The 17,467-nt window shown below is 37.6% G+C and overlaps 1 protein-coding gene across 1 annotated transcript in view; it reads right to left on the reverse strand.

The window, feature by feature from the left end:
* The window catches only part of LOC136358337 (dystonin-like), a 290,571-nt gene that overhangs the window by 93,120 nt on the left and 179,984 nt on the right, over nt 1-17,467 (reverse strand). Inside the window, 11 exon segments of the mRNA XM_066314265.1 lie at nt 195-371; nt 2,828-3,373; nt 5,208-5,489; nt 7,390-7,623; nt 9,657-9,809; nt 11,146-11,379; nt 12,374-12,520; nt 12,688-12,903; nt 13,055-13,201; nt 13,409-16,039; nt 16,824-16,990. Of these exon segments, the coding sequence (XP_066170362.1) occupies nt 195-371; nt 2,828-3,373; nt 5,208-5,489; nt 7,390-7,623; nt 9,657-9,809; nt 11,146-11,379; nt 12,374-12,520; nt 12,688-12,903; nt 13,055-13,201; nt 13,409-16,039; nt 16,824-16,990 (4,934 nt within the window).

Below are 17,467 nucleotides of genomic sequence, written 5' to 3' on the forward strand. Positions count from 1 at the left end.
TTTTTTTTTTCACCCAGTGCTTTTCAGATATTGCTCTGGACAGCCAAATTTCAGAACCACAGAAGCTGTATGCTCACATGCAAGGCAAGAATTTCACCTGCAGCCACTTGAATTATATTAGATCATCCTGTTTTTCAGACTAAAAAGCAGTTCCTTTTAGGACAAAAGTGCTGCTGCATTTTTAAGCTTTTCACCTTAGTTTCTTCAAGTTGTCTTTGGAGATTTTTGGGATCCACTGCAATTGGCTCTGATAGTTGTTTGTTCACAGCTATTTCAGAGGCCTGGAGACCTGACAAAAGTCCAGATGAAGCATCTTCATAATGCTGGTATTTATCCACCAGGTCTTTAAGGTTATTTCCAAGGATGCTACACTAAAAGAGTAAAAAAAAAAAAAAAAAAAAAAAAAAACAAACAAAAAAAAACCACAAGCAAATATGCAGGTATTAAACTGTGTGCTGCATTTCATACCAATCTCAAAGTCATACACTCCTTCCTGTAATACTGCATCATTTTTTTCCTGCCATCATTTCACTGTCTGATTTCTGAACTAAGACATGACAGCTGGACAGGCTATGCAGGTCTTACCAGTTTGTGCTCCTAAAGGGTGATTTAGGATTAAATCACTGATGCAGATGGGAAACTGGAATCTTATTTGCTGTACTAGAATAGGCAAAACATCAGGAATAAATTTTGATTCACTGATATAAGGATTCTTTATCGAAACTCTGGCACCAAAAATGTAGAAAGCAACTGGAAAGTAGAAATGTAGAAACCCACTGGAAGCTAGAATTTTTTTTAAAAAAATCAGGAGAGATACATATATTCATTAAAATACAAACAGTAGAGTACTACTTTACCTGCATAATGAATCCAAAGTGATATGGTTTGGGATTGTACATAAGCTTTGTTTTATTCACTTAAAAATCTGTCATCTGAAACAATCCTATTAGTCCTACATGTTAACATGCTCCAAAGTGTTTACAGCAAATTGTCACATAAAAAAGTCAGTGAAACTCTTTCAGACTGTCTGGAGATGGTTTCACAAGCAAAATCCGATGGTATCAAGTCAAAATATTTATAAACAGTTACGTAAGTATTTATATTCTGAACCTTCCAGATACTGTATTTTAATATTTACAAATGGTTCTTGGTCTCCATCTGGTGGGCAGAAATAGAACATGCTTATTTATATAACCAGTTAACCAAGAACTGACTTTAGGATTCCTTCAACATATAAACCTATAAAATCATGTCTCACACATGTGCAAATACATACATACATATATATATATATATATATATAAGTAAAAGCAATTTAAGAATTCATTAAAGCAAGAAACTTTTACAAAAGGTAAAAAAGTTACCACCAATTCATTTACAACTTGGAAAATCTCACTAATTGTGGACAATCTCAATTTTTAGAATTCTGTCCTTAAAGGCACAAAAGGTCTACTTTGTACTGCATATTTATTGTCAAATATTTAAAGCATGTCTATTGTAACTCTGCTAATGTACATATGGAAAGGATAGAATTTGGAAAACTGACAAATCAAGCTTCTGGCATGGGATTTTTATGTGATAAAACCAAGCTCTCTGAAAATTTTTGATATGAAATCTTTACATTCACACTCAAAGTAATTCAGTAAACTGGAGGAAATCTAAAATGTCAATAGAACTGTCAATTTAGTTTCCCTGTTCATACCAGGGAAGCAGAAAAAGGAAAATGTGCCTCTGTAAATGAGCAGCTGTCTTGACAAACTGAGAAAACAAGTTTTACACTGCATTTTTAACCATGCAAATACACGTCTTTATAGAATTTACATTTCTGAGCATGAAAACCTTAAAAAGATAAAAATTTCCAGACAAAGATGGCCATTGTTGCAGAACAACAGTGGACATTGAAGGTCTACTAAGGAGTTAGACCCTATGATCATAGAAAAATATGAAATAGCACAGTTAAAGTCTACTGACAGCAGCTCTCTCTTCAATGGTTCAATTAATAATTATCTCAAAAGTTTACAGTTCTGGAATATTATCAATATTGAACAACACTTGGTTTTTTGAAAATAACTGGAAATTTGGCATGCAAGACTAGTTGGTGATGTTTGTCTAGCTCTATCACGCAGATTCCATACTTGAACCTAGCACAGAGAGCTAGATTATCTTTCCTCTCTAAGGTACATGAAGGATTTTGCTCTGCTAATTACTCATTAGTTAGACACTAAGCTGATATTGTTAAGGATAAAATGTTTACTTGGCAGAGCAGTGGAAAATAATTGCTGTCCTTAAATCATGAAGTTCTTTCATGCCTACTGCTGGCAACAAAGGTCACATTGGGATAAGCTGTTTCAGAATACAAATTAAAATTAAAACTTTACCTGTTATTTTTGGCATTGCCTCTCTCTTTTTACACTCATTTTATTAGTAAGGAGCGAAGTAAATAAACAGCTGTGGAAAATATTGCAAGTAACATACAGTAACATTATATATCTGAAAGTATTAAAATTTCTTTCCACCCCAAAACATAACTCAAGGCATTCTGAGATGCATCAGTCTCAGAGGCTGTTTAAGGCTGGAAAGAACAATGAAGAACTCTGGTCTCATTTCTTCCTTATAACACAAAGTAGAAAGTATCACCTATTCAGATCTTTAATTGACTGACACTTGACTAAAGCAGATCTTCTAAAAAGTTTCTTGTTCTGTTATCTAACTTTGAGACACAAAGAACTTACTTCTCACGGTGTTTGTTTCATCAACTAGCTCCTGTCTACACAAACTGCAAAGTCAATTACTGCAGTCATTCCTATTCAGTATAAATAAAACTTACCTTAGTATAGAGAGATTTGAAGCGATCTGAAGCTTTATCCAGTTTATTTTGCACTTCAGCATATGTAGCCGAAGTGTCGATACCATCTTTGTCAACCTTCACACCATCTCTTTTGCTGCATGACCTTGCAGCATCCAAAACTCTTTGTCCAGAAATTGTAATATAGCGTAAATCCCCTTTGTGAGATATAACATCCTCTGAAAAACTCTTCTGCCTCTTCAGTTTGACCATAATACCACTGAAGTCAGAAGCGCCTGCCTCCAAATTGTCGAGTTCTTGTTCTGCCTGCTGCAGCCACATTTCAAATTCACTATAGTCTGCATCGAATTTCTCCAATTCTTCCCTTAGAGAATGGGTCAATTTCATTTTTCGTTCTGATTCAGCCAAAGCAGTCTCATACTGAGCCTTCAGCTCTTTCATGTTCCTTTGCATCTTGTCTTTTTCTTCAGGGGTAAGGTAGTGCCCTTGTTTCTCAAGCAGTGTCTGAGCAGACTGAGTTGCTACTATGATAGCCTGCTGCTGGGAAATAATTTTCTCATGTTGAGCCTACAAATAAAAAAATAAATTAAACCCTGCACTTTCTCACATAGCTCCTTAGAAAAGGACATGTAAAACAAAGACCAAAATTATAGAAGGCTCTCTAATTTTCATATTTTTTATTGCAAACCCCACATTTTTTCAGTAATTTAAGTGAAAGTGTGACTCGTGGTCATCATATTTCTGTGCAGTTAAAAAATTTTTACAAAACATTCAACAGTAATTCTTGCCAGATGTACAGGCCATGACCATATGGAAATGTTCAAGTATCATTGCAGTTCAGCAATACTTGGATGTGTACATATCACACAGACACTTTCCCCTGTACTTCCAAAATACAACTGTTTAGAGAAAAATTAGACATTATCAGTCTCTTTAACTTTTTTCCTAACAAAATTAATTTGCTTATTACTTAGCATTTATGGTAGTGTACTTAGTGTAATCAAAATTTTCCTAATTCTCTGTCTCAAAATGGGATTCAACAAATAAAACATTCAAAGGTAGGCAACTTTCCTAATCAAAATTCTCGATGTCCCATTACTTATATTGTAGCTACCATTACAGACAAGCAGACCTAAAGGAGTAAAAGCATCAAACATAGTACAGATACTTTCTTCTTACACTCAGTGAAAAAAAATTTAGTTGGGTTTTGAAATTTCATTTTCCAAAATCCAGAGCCATGATTCTTATCAAATATAATTAGTTATAAAACTATAGTTATTAGCTATATTAGTTATATTAGTTATATTAGTTATAATATATAATATATTAGTTATATTAGTTATAAAACTAGGTCCAGTTGACATTTAAAATCACGACACAATCTTCGCATGTGAATTTTTCAATCCCATAAAAATATTTAAGTCCAGGAACTAGAAATATATTCCAAATGAAAAATATATTTCAAATATATTCTTTAAAAAAATTCTTCATTCTTGAAGATCTCCCATGAAAAATAGCTATGTAAACTAAATACTATGTTTTTCTTCCATGAATGCAGTGCCCAATTATTCTGTAGGCACTAGGTGCAGAAATGAACTGTCAAAAAAGTAGAAGTAAAAATATCATGTACACAAAATTCAATAATCGTATTTGTTTAGGTTGCTTTTGGGGTTTTGGGTTTTTTTTTGTTGTTGTTGTTGGGTTTTTTTTGTTTTTGTTTTTAATAAAAAGGACATCCAAAATACTATCAGCTACAAGCATAATAATTTCCTTTAAGGTGTCAATCGATTCACACCTAAACTTTTTTGGTTTCTCAGCTGTAAGTCAGCAAACACCATAAAATGTAACTCTTATTATTTTAACTGCTTCCAACTTACCAGGAAAATCTATTTTTAAAATGCTGCACTGTAATTTTATGTAATTCATGCTTTTGAAGCCTTCCAACACTGCTTTGCCCATGTGTTAAAGTTGTAGGAAATGAAAACTGTAATTTCAGTAAACTATTATTTGCAGCAATTTGCAATCAGTATTCACAGAGGATTAAAAGGGGATGAATCATCTGGATATCACAAAGATTTTTTTAAAAAAATCACATAAAGAGTATGAATTTATATTGCTACTTTTTGCATTTTATTTGCCTGCATCAATTTCTCACTACAAAAGACAATAGACTAACCACATTTACCTTGCTGAATGTGACCTTTCTCTTATTTTGCAGGAAACCACTATAGTAACAGCAAAAAAGTGACAAATGTGCCATACACACTAACTCCTGAAATTCCTACTACTGTGTATTACTATCTTCCTAGTGCTTGCTCCAAAGCCTATGACCAACAGGATGAGACTGAATTCACTTATGTAAGCGATACACTTAAATGTTGAATAAACCCAGTAACAATACCTTGACTTTCTGATACTGTTGGTTCAGATTATCATCTATGCTTTTTATGATTCCATCCACCCGAGTTTCAATGTCTTCCTGCATTTCCAGCAGATTACCATTGACATCATCCTCCTCTCCTTCAAAAACTTTCACATCTCCTTCTTCAAAGTGTGTTCCATTCTGTTCTATCACTTGCTTAAATTTCCGTCCATGCTCCGCTTCTTTATCCACATTCGATAACCAATCCAAGAGATTTTCTATTGTGTTTTTACTTTCTTCCAGCTGTTCTATGGCTGCAACCTACATGGAAATTTCACAGTTTCAATTTAGAAATCTTTTTTAAAGATCATAAAATATTAAATAAATATACAAATAAACCATTTAAAATACATTAACATCAAACAAAAATTTTGATTACTATAGAGGTTGCTGTTTATTTTATAAGAGAATAAGCCAATGGTTTATTAGTTACTCAAATGAGATAGGATATTAACCTTTCCACAGTTTATCAATATGTATTAGGTTTGCTTGGCCAGGTTTTGGAATCAGGAGGGCTGCAGGGGTGGCTTCTCTGAGAAGCTGCCAGAAGCTTCCTCCATGTCCAACAGCCCCAATGCCAACTGGCTCCAGATGGCCCCACCACTTGCTAAGGCCAAGCCCATCAGCAGTGGTGGTAGCAACTCTGGGATCACAGAGTAAAAGGGTAAAAGAAAATGCATGAAAAACTGCAGCCTGAAGAGAGGGGTGAGGATTTGTGAGAGGATGTTCTGGTTTGAGCTGCCTCCTATCCCATATATCCATCCCATATCTTGGATATGTTGTTATGTCTCGCAGCTGAATCCTGCCCTCTTGGGCGGGAGCCTGCAGTTCCTGCCTTCTTTTTCCTTCTTGGCTGTTTTTCAGCTCTGGCTTTAGCTAGCTCAGCTGCTTTTGCCTTCTTCGCTTTACTTCGCTTTACTTCGCTCTGCTCTCCGGCTGCCCCTGCCGCCGTTTTTCTTCCCCCCACCCCCCGCTTCTGTTTGGGGTTTTTTTTTTCCCTCCTTCCTCCCCGCCCCCCCCCCCCCCGCCCCAAGGTTTGAACCGGCTCCGGACCTGACCTGACCTGAGAAGCTGGAGAAGACCCGGGCCAGACAGAGACGCATCAGCACCCTCCCCATCATCACAGTAACCCGTCTTTTCCCACTATTCGGTGTTGGGGAGTGTATTTTTGTCAATAAACCGGTTTTTCCACTTTCCTCCGAGGTATTTTCCTTCCCGAACCCAGGGCTGGGGGGAGGAAGGGGTGGTGGAGGTTTGGTTTAGGGGACTCCTTTTGGAGGTTCTTCCCTAATTTACTCCAAGCCAGGACAGAGGAGCAGCTCTGTAGACTCCAAGGTCAGAGTAAAAGGAGGGGCAGGAGGGGCTCCAGGTGCCAGAGCTGAGATTCCCCTGCAGCCCGTGGGGCAGCCCATGGAGGGCCAGGGGATGCAGAGATCCACCTGCAGCCCTGGGAGGACCTCACTCCAGAGCACATGGATGACCAAAGGAAGCTGTGACCTCATGGAAAGTCCACATCTGAGCAGGCTTGTGGCACAACTTATGACCCAATGAGGTTATTCTACATACTGGAACATTGTACCTGAAGGACTGCACCCCACTGAAGAGAGCACACTGGAGCCATTGGGAAGGACTCCCATTGGAGAAGTTCATGAAGGACTGTCTCCTGTGTTAGGGACCCCACACTGGAGTACAGGAAGAATGTGAGGAGTCCTCCCCTTGAGGAGGAAGGAGTGGCAGAGACAATTTGTGATGAACTGACCACAGCCCATATTCCCTATCCCCCTGGCACCAGTGGTGGGAATGAGGGAGAGAATTCCAGAGCTGAGTTCAGGAACAAGGGAGAGGTGAAGGGAAGGTATCTTTTAGATTTAGTTTTTATTTATCATTATTCTATTCTGATTTGATTTGTAATAAATTAATTTCCCCAAGTCAAGCCTGTTTCGCCCATGATGGAACTGTGAGTGACGTCTCCCTGCCCTTATCTCAACCCATAAGCCTTTCATTAAATATTCTCTCCCCTGTCCAGCTGAGGAAGGTAGGGATGGAATGGCTTTTTGGCATCCAGACAAGGTCAACTCATTACACAACAGTAAGTTGCACGACTAATACCATAAGACATTAAAATGGTTTGAATAAAGGTATAAAAAGGTTGCCTAAAAACCTTTTCTGTTTCCTGCTTAATTGCTGTTGTCATAGCTTTATCCAGCTCTTTTTTAGACTCTTCTGCCTTCTGGCTAAGGAGCAAACACTTTGTCTTAGCTTCATTTAGTTTCTGTTCCAGAATAGTCTTGTCTTCTTGTGACAGCTTCTCTCCATTCTCTTTCAAGAAGGTTTCAGTATTTTTCACAATCTCTGCCAGTGTCTGGGCACTTGTTCTCATGTCTTTTTGTATCTCCTTTTGATAAAAAAAGAAAGAAAATTGGAGTAATTAAATTATTCAGGAGATCTGTCCAATTAACTTTATTGGAACTATCTCTCTTCTAGGGGTAAGCACCACACTGGTCCTTCCTAGCTGCACATGATACAGTACTTAATTGCAGACAATTATTATAATCAAAGGCATCAACATCTGACAATGTGGTTGCAGCTCAATCTGTCTTTTATAACTTTTTTTTAAAAAACTGCAAATCTGTTTGCTTACAGTCCTATTCAGACTGAGGCCACTTTCCCCCCTCTGTTTAACAGTTCAAATATTGCATTTCCATATATGCAGAACATACATCTTATTTTTTTCAAAATCAAAACTTAAGTAAATCTGCTACACTGCAGTTAGTAAAGTGAGTCTCCTGAAGAATTCTAGTCCATTAATATCCTAACAGAAAGCTGCTAAAAATAAGCTGACTGAATAAAAGTCACAAAACTATAATCATCCCTCCTGGGTGAAAGTTTTCCCATATTTCTTGGGTTTGTTCAGTCCAGAACCAGCAAACAGTTTGGGGTGCTTCTGTTTTTTCCCTTCTATTGTAATCAATCATAACATTTTAGCCTCTCAAGAATGTTCACTTCTATTGAATTTCATAAAGGACAGATCTTTAGTTTTAATTTACCCAAAGTAGTTTTCCTAGTCTGCCACCCAATTATCTGCTTTAATTGTTATGATTACACTATTCAATACATTCTCCCAGTTACTGAAACAATGACATTTTCCACCATTTTATACAGTGTTACAATCTTGGAGATGCAAGACAGAACGCTTGATCTAGACTACAGATTTTGTAGAAATTGTAGAATATAGCAGCTAAAACTCCAGCTCATTTTAACTTCTGCAAGTGCATTAGAAAGATTTTCATGTGGACCCTGTATCAAGAAAAGCCTCTTCTGTGACTAAGACCTCTGTGCTCCCTTTCAAACAGTGCACTGAGGATGAAAGCTCTGCCTAAATCTAAAAAACAATGGTTTTAACCTCCATTCCCTCCTTTTCAAAATCAGCAATCAGTCAAAATATGACAACTAGTCTGCTAGGCCGCCACAAACAGCTGACGGAAAAAACAAAAATGAGGCAAATGCTGTATTAGTTTTTCACTCCCCATGAGTGAAGGCCATAAATTTCTTCACTCCCCATGAATTTAGGCCATAAATCTTTAAGACAGATGAGAGACAATAAAAGCTCCTTCAGGAATGTCTGTATGACTGACTGACTATATGAACAACTTTGACAAATTAGATGTTCTACTTTAAGGATAAGTAAAGCAAAGCAAGATGAATAAGGAAATTTCTCCTTTTACAGAGAGTTGGAGCTCTATGATACAGTAAACTAGTACTAGGAGGAGGAAGAAGAAGAGTACCAAATCCTTCAGTTCTTTAACTATCGTGAACTCAAAATTTATCAGGACAGAGTAAAAGCTTACAGATGTCTGGATACAGCTGAATAGCAAGGAAAGCAAACCAATTGAAAGGGGTTTGCTACGTGAGGACACCAAAGAATGCATGAAACACTAATAAGAACCAGAATTCAAAACAAAACAAGAGTGAAGCAATTTAAAGCCTCAGGCAAGAAAAAATGTTGCAGCAAAATTTTTCAAAGTACTCTGAACAGGAATAAACATTTCCTCATACCAGTTAAAAAGCCGGCTAAATTGTTTTAGGATAATAAACATGTGATTTTATCACATTCAACAGGAACAAACTTAAGCTAATATATTAACAAAATTCATGCCTGCTTCAAGAGTGCTTCTTGAAGTGTGTAGCATATACTCCCTATTCTAGTGTCTCCTCATTTGAAAGTTTCTCTTCTCCCAGCGACAGGTACTGGAGTCTATTCACAGGCAGCAGTTTAAATACATGCCATTAAGCCTTTGCTTTTGGTAGGTCAAACAAATCTATTTTATTCTCCTCTCACATGACAAGCCTTGTTACCCAACAAAAGAGTCAAGTCACTTTCCTCTGCACTCAGCCTTCTTTAACTGCTCTGCCTGGAATTGTGCATACCTCCTGTTTGGTCTGGTATTGTTCCAGCTCAGCCTTGCTGTCTCCAATAACAAGAGACTGCCGCTGCCCAATGAGTCGATTTTCAGTCTGTGTAAGCAAATCACAGATTTCCTGCAGTTTCTCTTTGCATTCCTGCTGCCGCTCAGCCACATCCTATATTAAAGCCAAGTGCAATTGAACAATAAGACAAAAAATCCTCACTTCAGGAATCAACATTCTCACAGATATTAGAAATCTTTGAACACCAATATTGCAAAGCAATAACTTTAAAAGTATGCTGTAAACATGATAGCAGTGGTACAAAGAGCAGGATGAACATACAGAAGTTATGGATAAACCTCAAATATGTTGTAAGTAAAAGAGACCATGTTTGATGGAATTGCCCAATAGAAGTCTGGCCATGCACATATGTGAAGGATGAAATCTCCAAACAACAGGAGTGAAAATCCAGTCTCTTAACAACTTGAAACCTGTGATAAACACTATTAATTCTGAAAAAAAGGACATCAAAACAGAGGTTAGTTGTGAAAGTGAGTTAGCTCTTTTTGGTAAGCATAACATGTTACCTGAATAGAAACTGTGGACTTTTTAAGCAGTAGAGAAGAACAAAACATGCAGGCTCATTACTGTGACAAAGTCCTAGAAAACTTCTCCATGCCTTTCCTATACTCAATTTTATGCTTCTTTCACAAAATATAATAGAAAGAAATGTTCTTGGAATGGCAAAATATAACAAAGTCTTCAGAATACTAAAGCACTTTTAATTACACATAAACCAGGGGCTGAGGGGGTGATTCTGAGTCCTAACAGTGCTGCTGTGAGAGGAGAGAAGGTGCTGTTAAGCTGCAGCATCTTATCAGCCTCTTTTGCCTCTACCAAGGCTGCTTACACTTGCCAGCTGCAGCCATGCCAGCTGAACTGGCCTAACTTGACTCACAGTTTTCCCAGTGTCCACTCCTAGAACTGAAAGTATCTTAGCTGATGTAGTCATATGTTTGTCCCTCTAACCCATCTCAGTCAAAACAATTCATGGTAAACGGATTTTAACAAATCTGGCTCTTGGACTATGAAGATCTCAAGAAAAAATCACATAAGCAGATGACCTGGCAAATTAAAGGGAAAGAAAATCTTCAGCAAGACCAAAGTGTTGTGCAATGGTGCAATAGCAAATTCAATTATCAATATAGCTCAGATCAATTGCTGATATAGCTGCTGAAGAAATAACACTTTCAAGAAACTTCAAGTAAATTTCTCTCATTGCTAGAAAGAGCAGACTGGTGTCAGTTCTTAACTTAATAGGCTGTTTCTGTGAGTATACCAAAACAAAAATGATAATTCACCTAATTTCATGAATATCATCTTTGTAGAACTACAAATATATCTGTAGTAAAAAGGGAAAAGATAGAAATACACTCAATATTGCATGCTGGTATTAAAATTCCTCATCCATAGACAGAAACATTCAGCACACATTTACAGAAAGGCAAACCTTCTGATCACCCAGCTCTCGCACTGCCTGTAACTGAGTCTCTAAACTTTCCACTTGAGAAGTTATTGCCTCCTGTGCTTCCTGAAAAGATTTCTGGGTGCTGTTTAAGAGCCTCAGCAGCTGTTTGCTCTGATTAGGGGAAAGATCTTCAGCATGTTCAGAAATGAAGAACTGAACATCAAACGCAGTGGACTCCAGTTGCATTTTTTTACAGCTGAACTCTGCAGCATTGTTCTGCAAATAAAGTGAAGGGAATTACTAGCAACAAAGAAAAAATTGAGTACAAATAAGCCACAAGTATCCCTACCATCTCTTCTTAACCCCTATTCCAAAATGCTTTTGGTAGACTATTTAGCCATGGAAAATCAAAACTCAGAAACATACTGACACATTCAGGTATGACATTACAACTTGGGCATGGTTTGCCTCAGGACAGCTTCTGTCCAAGTAATAAAAAATGTGATTTTGTACATCTCTATTTCTTTGCTCTCTCACGGATGTTTGAAAACTGACTGACCTTCAACTCTAAAAGATTTCTGGCAGGTTAGATGTAACATTTCTAGGTTCCAGATCTGAAGATACAGAAATTTAAAAATATATACTTGAAATTATTTCTATTCTTAACTCCACAGCAACAATGTCACCATTTCTAGCAATATAGGAAATTCTGCCAACAGCTACATACTATGGAGCCCCCTATGACCATACCAATTCTCTGGAACTCTATTTAAGCAGATTAAAACAACTAAAATTTTTACTATTCATATATATAGAAGTATATGAACTTTACTAAAAATTTGTTTCCCATTACTCATTTTACAGAGTGTGTAATGCAACCTTTTTATCTTTTCCCATCTTGTGTTCTCACTTATAAGTGATTTGGAAAACAATTAAACTTCAGTAAAGATTCTGAACCCAATGCATAAAAATCCAATTTTAATCACTGAAATATCTGTATTATAAATTAGAATTCTAAAAGGGTCATATTTATTGCAATAGTTTTAAGTAGAACCAGTAGCTTTCTCCATAATCCTAACTCTAGGAAACTTCTTTTGCATGTGAAAAAGCAAATCAAGGAGATCTTATTACTAGTCTTCTTACGTAATTACTTCTAGCCATCTCTTTAGGCAATAGAGGTTGTTGAGAAAGAATAAAAGAATAGCTAATAATTAATAATAAGGAGCAACTTTTGCCAGAAGCATCAACATCTGCCATAAAGAGCACTTACTTTAAATAGCTGCAAACTCTTCTTCATCTCTTTTATATCATTAGTATTCATAGTGAAGTCGTTAATGATTTTATTGTTCTCTGTGATCCAGTCTGAAAATCTCTGCAGTTGGTTTAAAAGTTGCTGGTGTAATCCTGCAAGCTTAGACTAGAAAGGGAAGTTGTATATTTATTTATGCTCCTGGAGTCTAGTCACATTTTCTACCATATTAAATTGAATCATGCACGTATCTTCATACTAAGATAAAATAAAGAAAAGCCAAATTCCTTTATTTTAGCCCAGTTACCTTGAAGAAAATCAAGGTAAAAACATACCGTTTCCAAGTCAACAGCGCAGACTATTTGCTTTGCTCTTTTTGAAGATCTTTCACAGACCACCAAAAATGCTTCCTGCAAAAAGTCATAGCTTATCTTTAGCTCTTTAAGTTTCTCTTCTGGAATATGCCTGTTACAAGTCTGTAAGAATTCTTCTGCCAACTTCATGTCCTTTTTTAGGATAATTGCAAAGGTAGCCAGTCCTGATTCAAATGTCTACAAAGAGAGTACATTAAAAAATGCATTGTTAAGAGGAAAAATGTTTAAATCTGAATTGCTTTAATTACATTTTAAATCTCTTTTTAAATCAAGGGGCTATTTCTAGCACCCATCACTGAAATACAAGCATAAAGAACACTTCACTTACCTCTAGCTGTTCCAGTTCAGCTTTTAGTATTTCCAGGCTGTTACTAATGGGCTGCTGTTTATCTAGGTGGTTTTTCATATCTTGAAGCACTGCCAAATGTTCTTGCATTTTCTCTGTTAACTTTAAACATTGCTGTACGCCATCAAACTGAAAATGAGTTTTAAAAATAAGAAAATATTCTCCAAACTGACTTGAAAATAAGTAATAAAAGTCCTTAGGTTTATTATTACTTATTTTTAATTTATAATCTAATTTTTCAACCATTTTTCCAGTTCAATTTTTCTCTCCAGCATTTGGAAAGATCCATACAATTCCATTAAGACAGGCTACTCAGCACATATTCTTGTTACTTACCATGCTAGTGGAGGTGTCTCCCACGACTGCTTCTTTTGCTTTCATAACAGGCTCAGTCAAGCCTTTGGACAGGCTTTCTCTCTTCCCAAGCTCCTGATCACTTTTCCAAGTAGTAGTTGTGTTATCAGCCAATGTTTTCTCTTGATCGATTTCTGATCCAAGCTCTGATTGTTCTGTTGAGGAAAGAGAATAAAGCCCATCTCCTTTGCCTTTACCCTCAGGTTCTGTGGTGATACCAGCAACCTGTGAGCTCATAAGCAAACCATTTATCAGCTCTTCTAACTTGCTTGTACTTTCATCTCCAAGTGAGATTTGCAAAATTTCCAGAAGTTCAGTGCTGGTAAGCTTGGGAACAGGAGCTTTCATGTCTGTTTCACTCTTTCTTTCATCTGGATCAGCTGTCTTTTGCTTGGAGGATTCCTGCTTCAGGATATCATGAAGAAGATCAGGACTTCTGCAATCAGGCCAAAGCAGTGAAGGAGGGTCACTGTCCCTGGGCTCTGGACACAGAGTGGTGACCATTAATGCAGTTCTAACAGCATTGCTGATGTCCTTCAGATTTGACCCACTAGACATTTCACTCACAAGCTGGGTGCTTCTAACCATTTTAAGCAAATTTTGCATTAAAGTTCTGGTATCAGAGTAACTTAGGGGTTCATCTTCCTGCCTGCAGTAAACCTGTCCCATTTTCAATTTCCTTTGAAATAAATTCTGTAAGTCCTCCATTAGTGAGTCAGATACATCTGCTGATTGTGAAACACCTTCTTTCACTTGAAAATCTTTGCAGGGTCCCATTTCTTTTTGCAATGACTCCATGGACATTTGTTTTTTGAAACCATTTCCAAGGGAATAAGTCTCACTGACCATGACATTTTCTCCCTTTGTGTTTTTCAGCATCTCATGTTCGTTCTGGTCACCATAATTCAACTTAGTCCCTATGCTACTCAGAATTGCAGAAGAAACATCAGTGGTACGAGTATGTCTCCCAGTAGGTAGCACTTCACTTCCATCCCCTAATTCCTGGGCATCCTCAATACTTCCTAAAGCATCGGGTTTTGCGGGAGAAATTTCACTGTCATTGCTGCTTTTGTTTTCTGGAATGTCTTTAAGAACATTGTCAGTATTTTGACAGTTAAGTCTCCCTGTTTCTTTAGTTATGCTAATCTCTTTTGGTTTCACTGTATCAGGTGGGGGAAAAGAGTAAGCGTTAAATTCACTTGAATTAATTTCTTCCGTATTTAGCAGAAAATCTTTTTCATTCCCTATACTCATTTCCTCTCTTTCCATGTCCTCAAAACAGAATTCAGTTTTGTTGAGTTGTGAATGACCATCTTCTTTTATGCATGTTGTATGTTGTTTTAAAGAAGCAGAAATGTTAACATCTCTCTTAAATTCACCTGATCTTGCACCTTGAATGTCAAGAAAAGCTTGATCAACATTTACATTTTCTTTAGTTGCAACAGGAGTTTCTCTAGGAGCTTTAATTACTGTTGCATCAAATATTTCCCCAAGATTTTCCATCTGAATGGGACTATTACTTAGCCCCATGACATCACATTCCTTCATAATATTTACTCTGTTTTTATTTTCTGTAAGAATTTCAAAACCTCTTTCTATGTGACCATGCTTCCAACTGGTGACTGGATGTATTGGGTCCCTAAGTGAACTATTATCACTCACATAAGGGGAATTAAGGAATTCATTGTCCAATTGGGATGAACTTTCCTCTAGTTGTTCCATATAATTTAATGCTTTTTCCTCTGCAAGTAGTGCCTCTCTGTGTCTTTGTCCATTATTTGAATCTAACATTTGCATAGTACTGTTGTCTTTATTGACACTATCAGTAAAGCATTCTGAGAGAAGCAAATTTGTCCCGGTATTTTGGTCATCATCAGTAGCTTGCTGTAGGCAAGCTGTCACACTGATGTCAGATTTCACAGCACCATCAAGAAGCTCAGAACCTGGAACCCTAAACTGTGTTTCATTATTCTCTTCACTCTTAGTGGACATCCTTTTATTGTCAAAGGTATTTTCAGACTGACTAGGCTCCATAGTACCTTGTGGCATGTGTTCACTTTTGACACAAATCCCATATTCATCTTCTGTTTCCTGCTGCCTGTCTCTTTCACTGGTACAAGAAAGACCAACACATCTTTCTTCAGAAATATTTGACATTGATTCACATGTTACTGAAGACAGTTTTCCATTTTCATGGTTAGACTGGAATTGCAAAGTATATGCTGTCTTGTGGCCTAAAGAATAGCAGCAGTCATCAATAGTCTGATTGTTTTCATTGCTCCTTTCTACATCTTCTACAGAAATTAACAGCTGATCACCTTTACTTATACATTGACAATGTGAATAAAAATTATCCATTTCATCTTCACTGTCAGAATCAGTGTCAGAGTCATCATAACTATTGTCCTCCTCATAATCTTCCCCCTCCTGTGTACCTTCAGATTCCTCCTCACACAGGTCACCTTCTTCTTTCATTTCAACTTCCTCATTCCTGTCTTGTACATCTATTTCATACGTTTTCCTTAAATCGCTCATGTCTCCTTCCTCTCTTCCTTCACTCTCACCAGTAACTGGTAACTCTTGCTCCTTCTGTCCAAAACCCCTGTTCTTTCCCTTTCCTCAGGGATTTTTTCCATAGTTTTGACATTTGCAGAAGCTGTAGTTATGCTCTCAGGTTGCCCTTCACCACTTACATGAACATCTCTCCAAACTTAGCTGCAAGTTCTTGAAAAGAGCTGATCTCTTCTCTTACAGTTATTCGACCACCTCTCTCCTCCAGAAAACCTAATGGAACTGATCTTCCAGCCAGTTTCGGCTCTGGTGAATCATACATCCCCAGCTGCAAGGTACCAAACCCTCATCACCTTGAGAAGTGTCAGATGAATCATCATCATCCATCCTCATTGTGGAGTATCATAGGCATCGCTGTCATCATCATCTCCCTGCGGTGTTTCATAGGGCATCATCATCACCATCATCCCAACTGAGAGCTGTCCTCTTCAGAGGCTACCTCATCACATTCCTGCTGCAAGCAGTTACTCTCAAGCTGTGGGATGCCATCATCCCCCTCTACTGATGAGTCAGAACTGCTGTCACATGGCACTAACCTGTGGAATAATAAGATCCCCTTCTTCTACTGCCAGACTTTGTGCGACGCTGTTACTGTCCCCAGAGGGGGTCCATCATGTATGACAGTATCACCACCCAATGAAAGCCTATAGTGCATGTCTGTGCTGTCTTCTAGACACAGTTTATTCTGAAAATCAGTACAATCTTCCAGGAATGGCCTTCTATGGATACAAAGACAGTCCTCTAGGGATGGACCTGCACATTCCTGTACACATTGCGCACCGTATCTATTGTCTTCAAACTTCAATGTGACACCACACTGACTAACCAATTCTTCTGGAAGTCTATATTCAGTGTCTGCACTGATGGATGAACCAAGACTTCTCTGAAAATTATCTTTCTTGCTGTTATCCATAACCATTCTGCTACCTTCAGCTTGAAATATGTGAGGCTCATATTCCATGCACCTTTCCAGCTCCCTCCATGTTTTGTTATCTGACAAATCATTCATGCTCGCAGAATTCTGTAATGTTTATATCATTTCATGTTTTCATATCCAGATGGTCTCCCACATAAATCTCTTCTTTGTTGTTTGTGCTAAAATCTTGTATTTGGAGTCATTTGGAAGATATCCTTCAATGTTTCCTGACTTTGTCTGCTGACTGTTATGCTTACAGAGTTCTGTCCACTCAGAACCTCAAAAAACCTCTGAGTTCATTTCTCTTCATGGGATTTTGAGTGCTGCTTCTACATTCTGAGTTCTGCAGGGATAGTTAACAGCATCTCCTGTGTATATTCTGATTGCTCAGTACCAAGAGCACTGCAAACATCTGGCCTGCACACATGGAGATTTTGTGAAGATACATAATTCCCAAAATCATCCAATTGATACACTTCCTGTTATCACAAGAATTCTCCACACCTGAAAGATCAACCTGAACACTGTCTGCTGACTTCAGGTGAATTCCTTTT

This window comes from Sylvia atricapilla, chromosome 3, assembly GCF_009819655.1.
Source record: "Sylvia atricapilla isolate bSylAtr1 chromosome 3, bSylAtr1.pri, whole genome shotgun sequence".
Classification (NCBI taxonomy): domain Eukaryota; kingdom Metazoa; phylum Chordata; class Aves; order Passeriformes; family Sylviidae; genus Sylvia; species Sylvia atricapilla.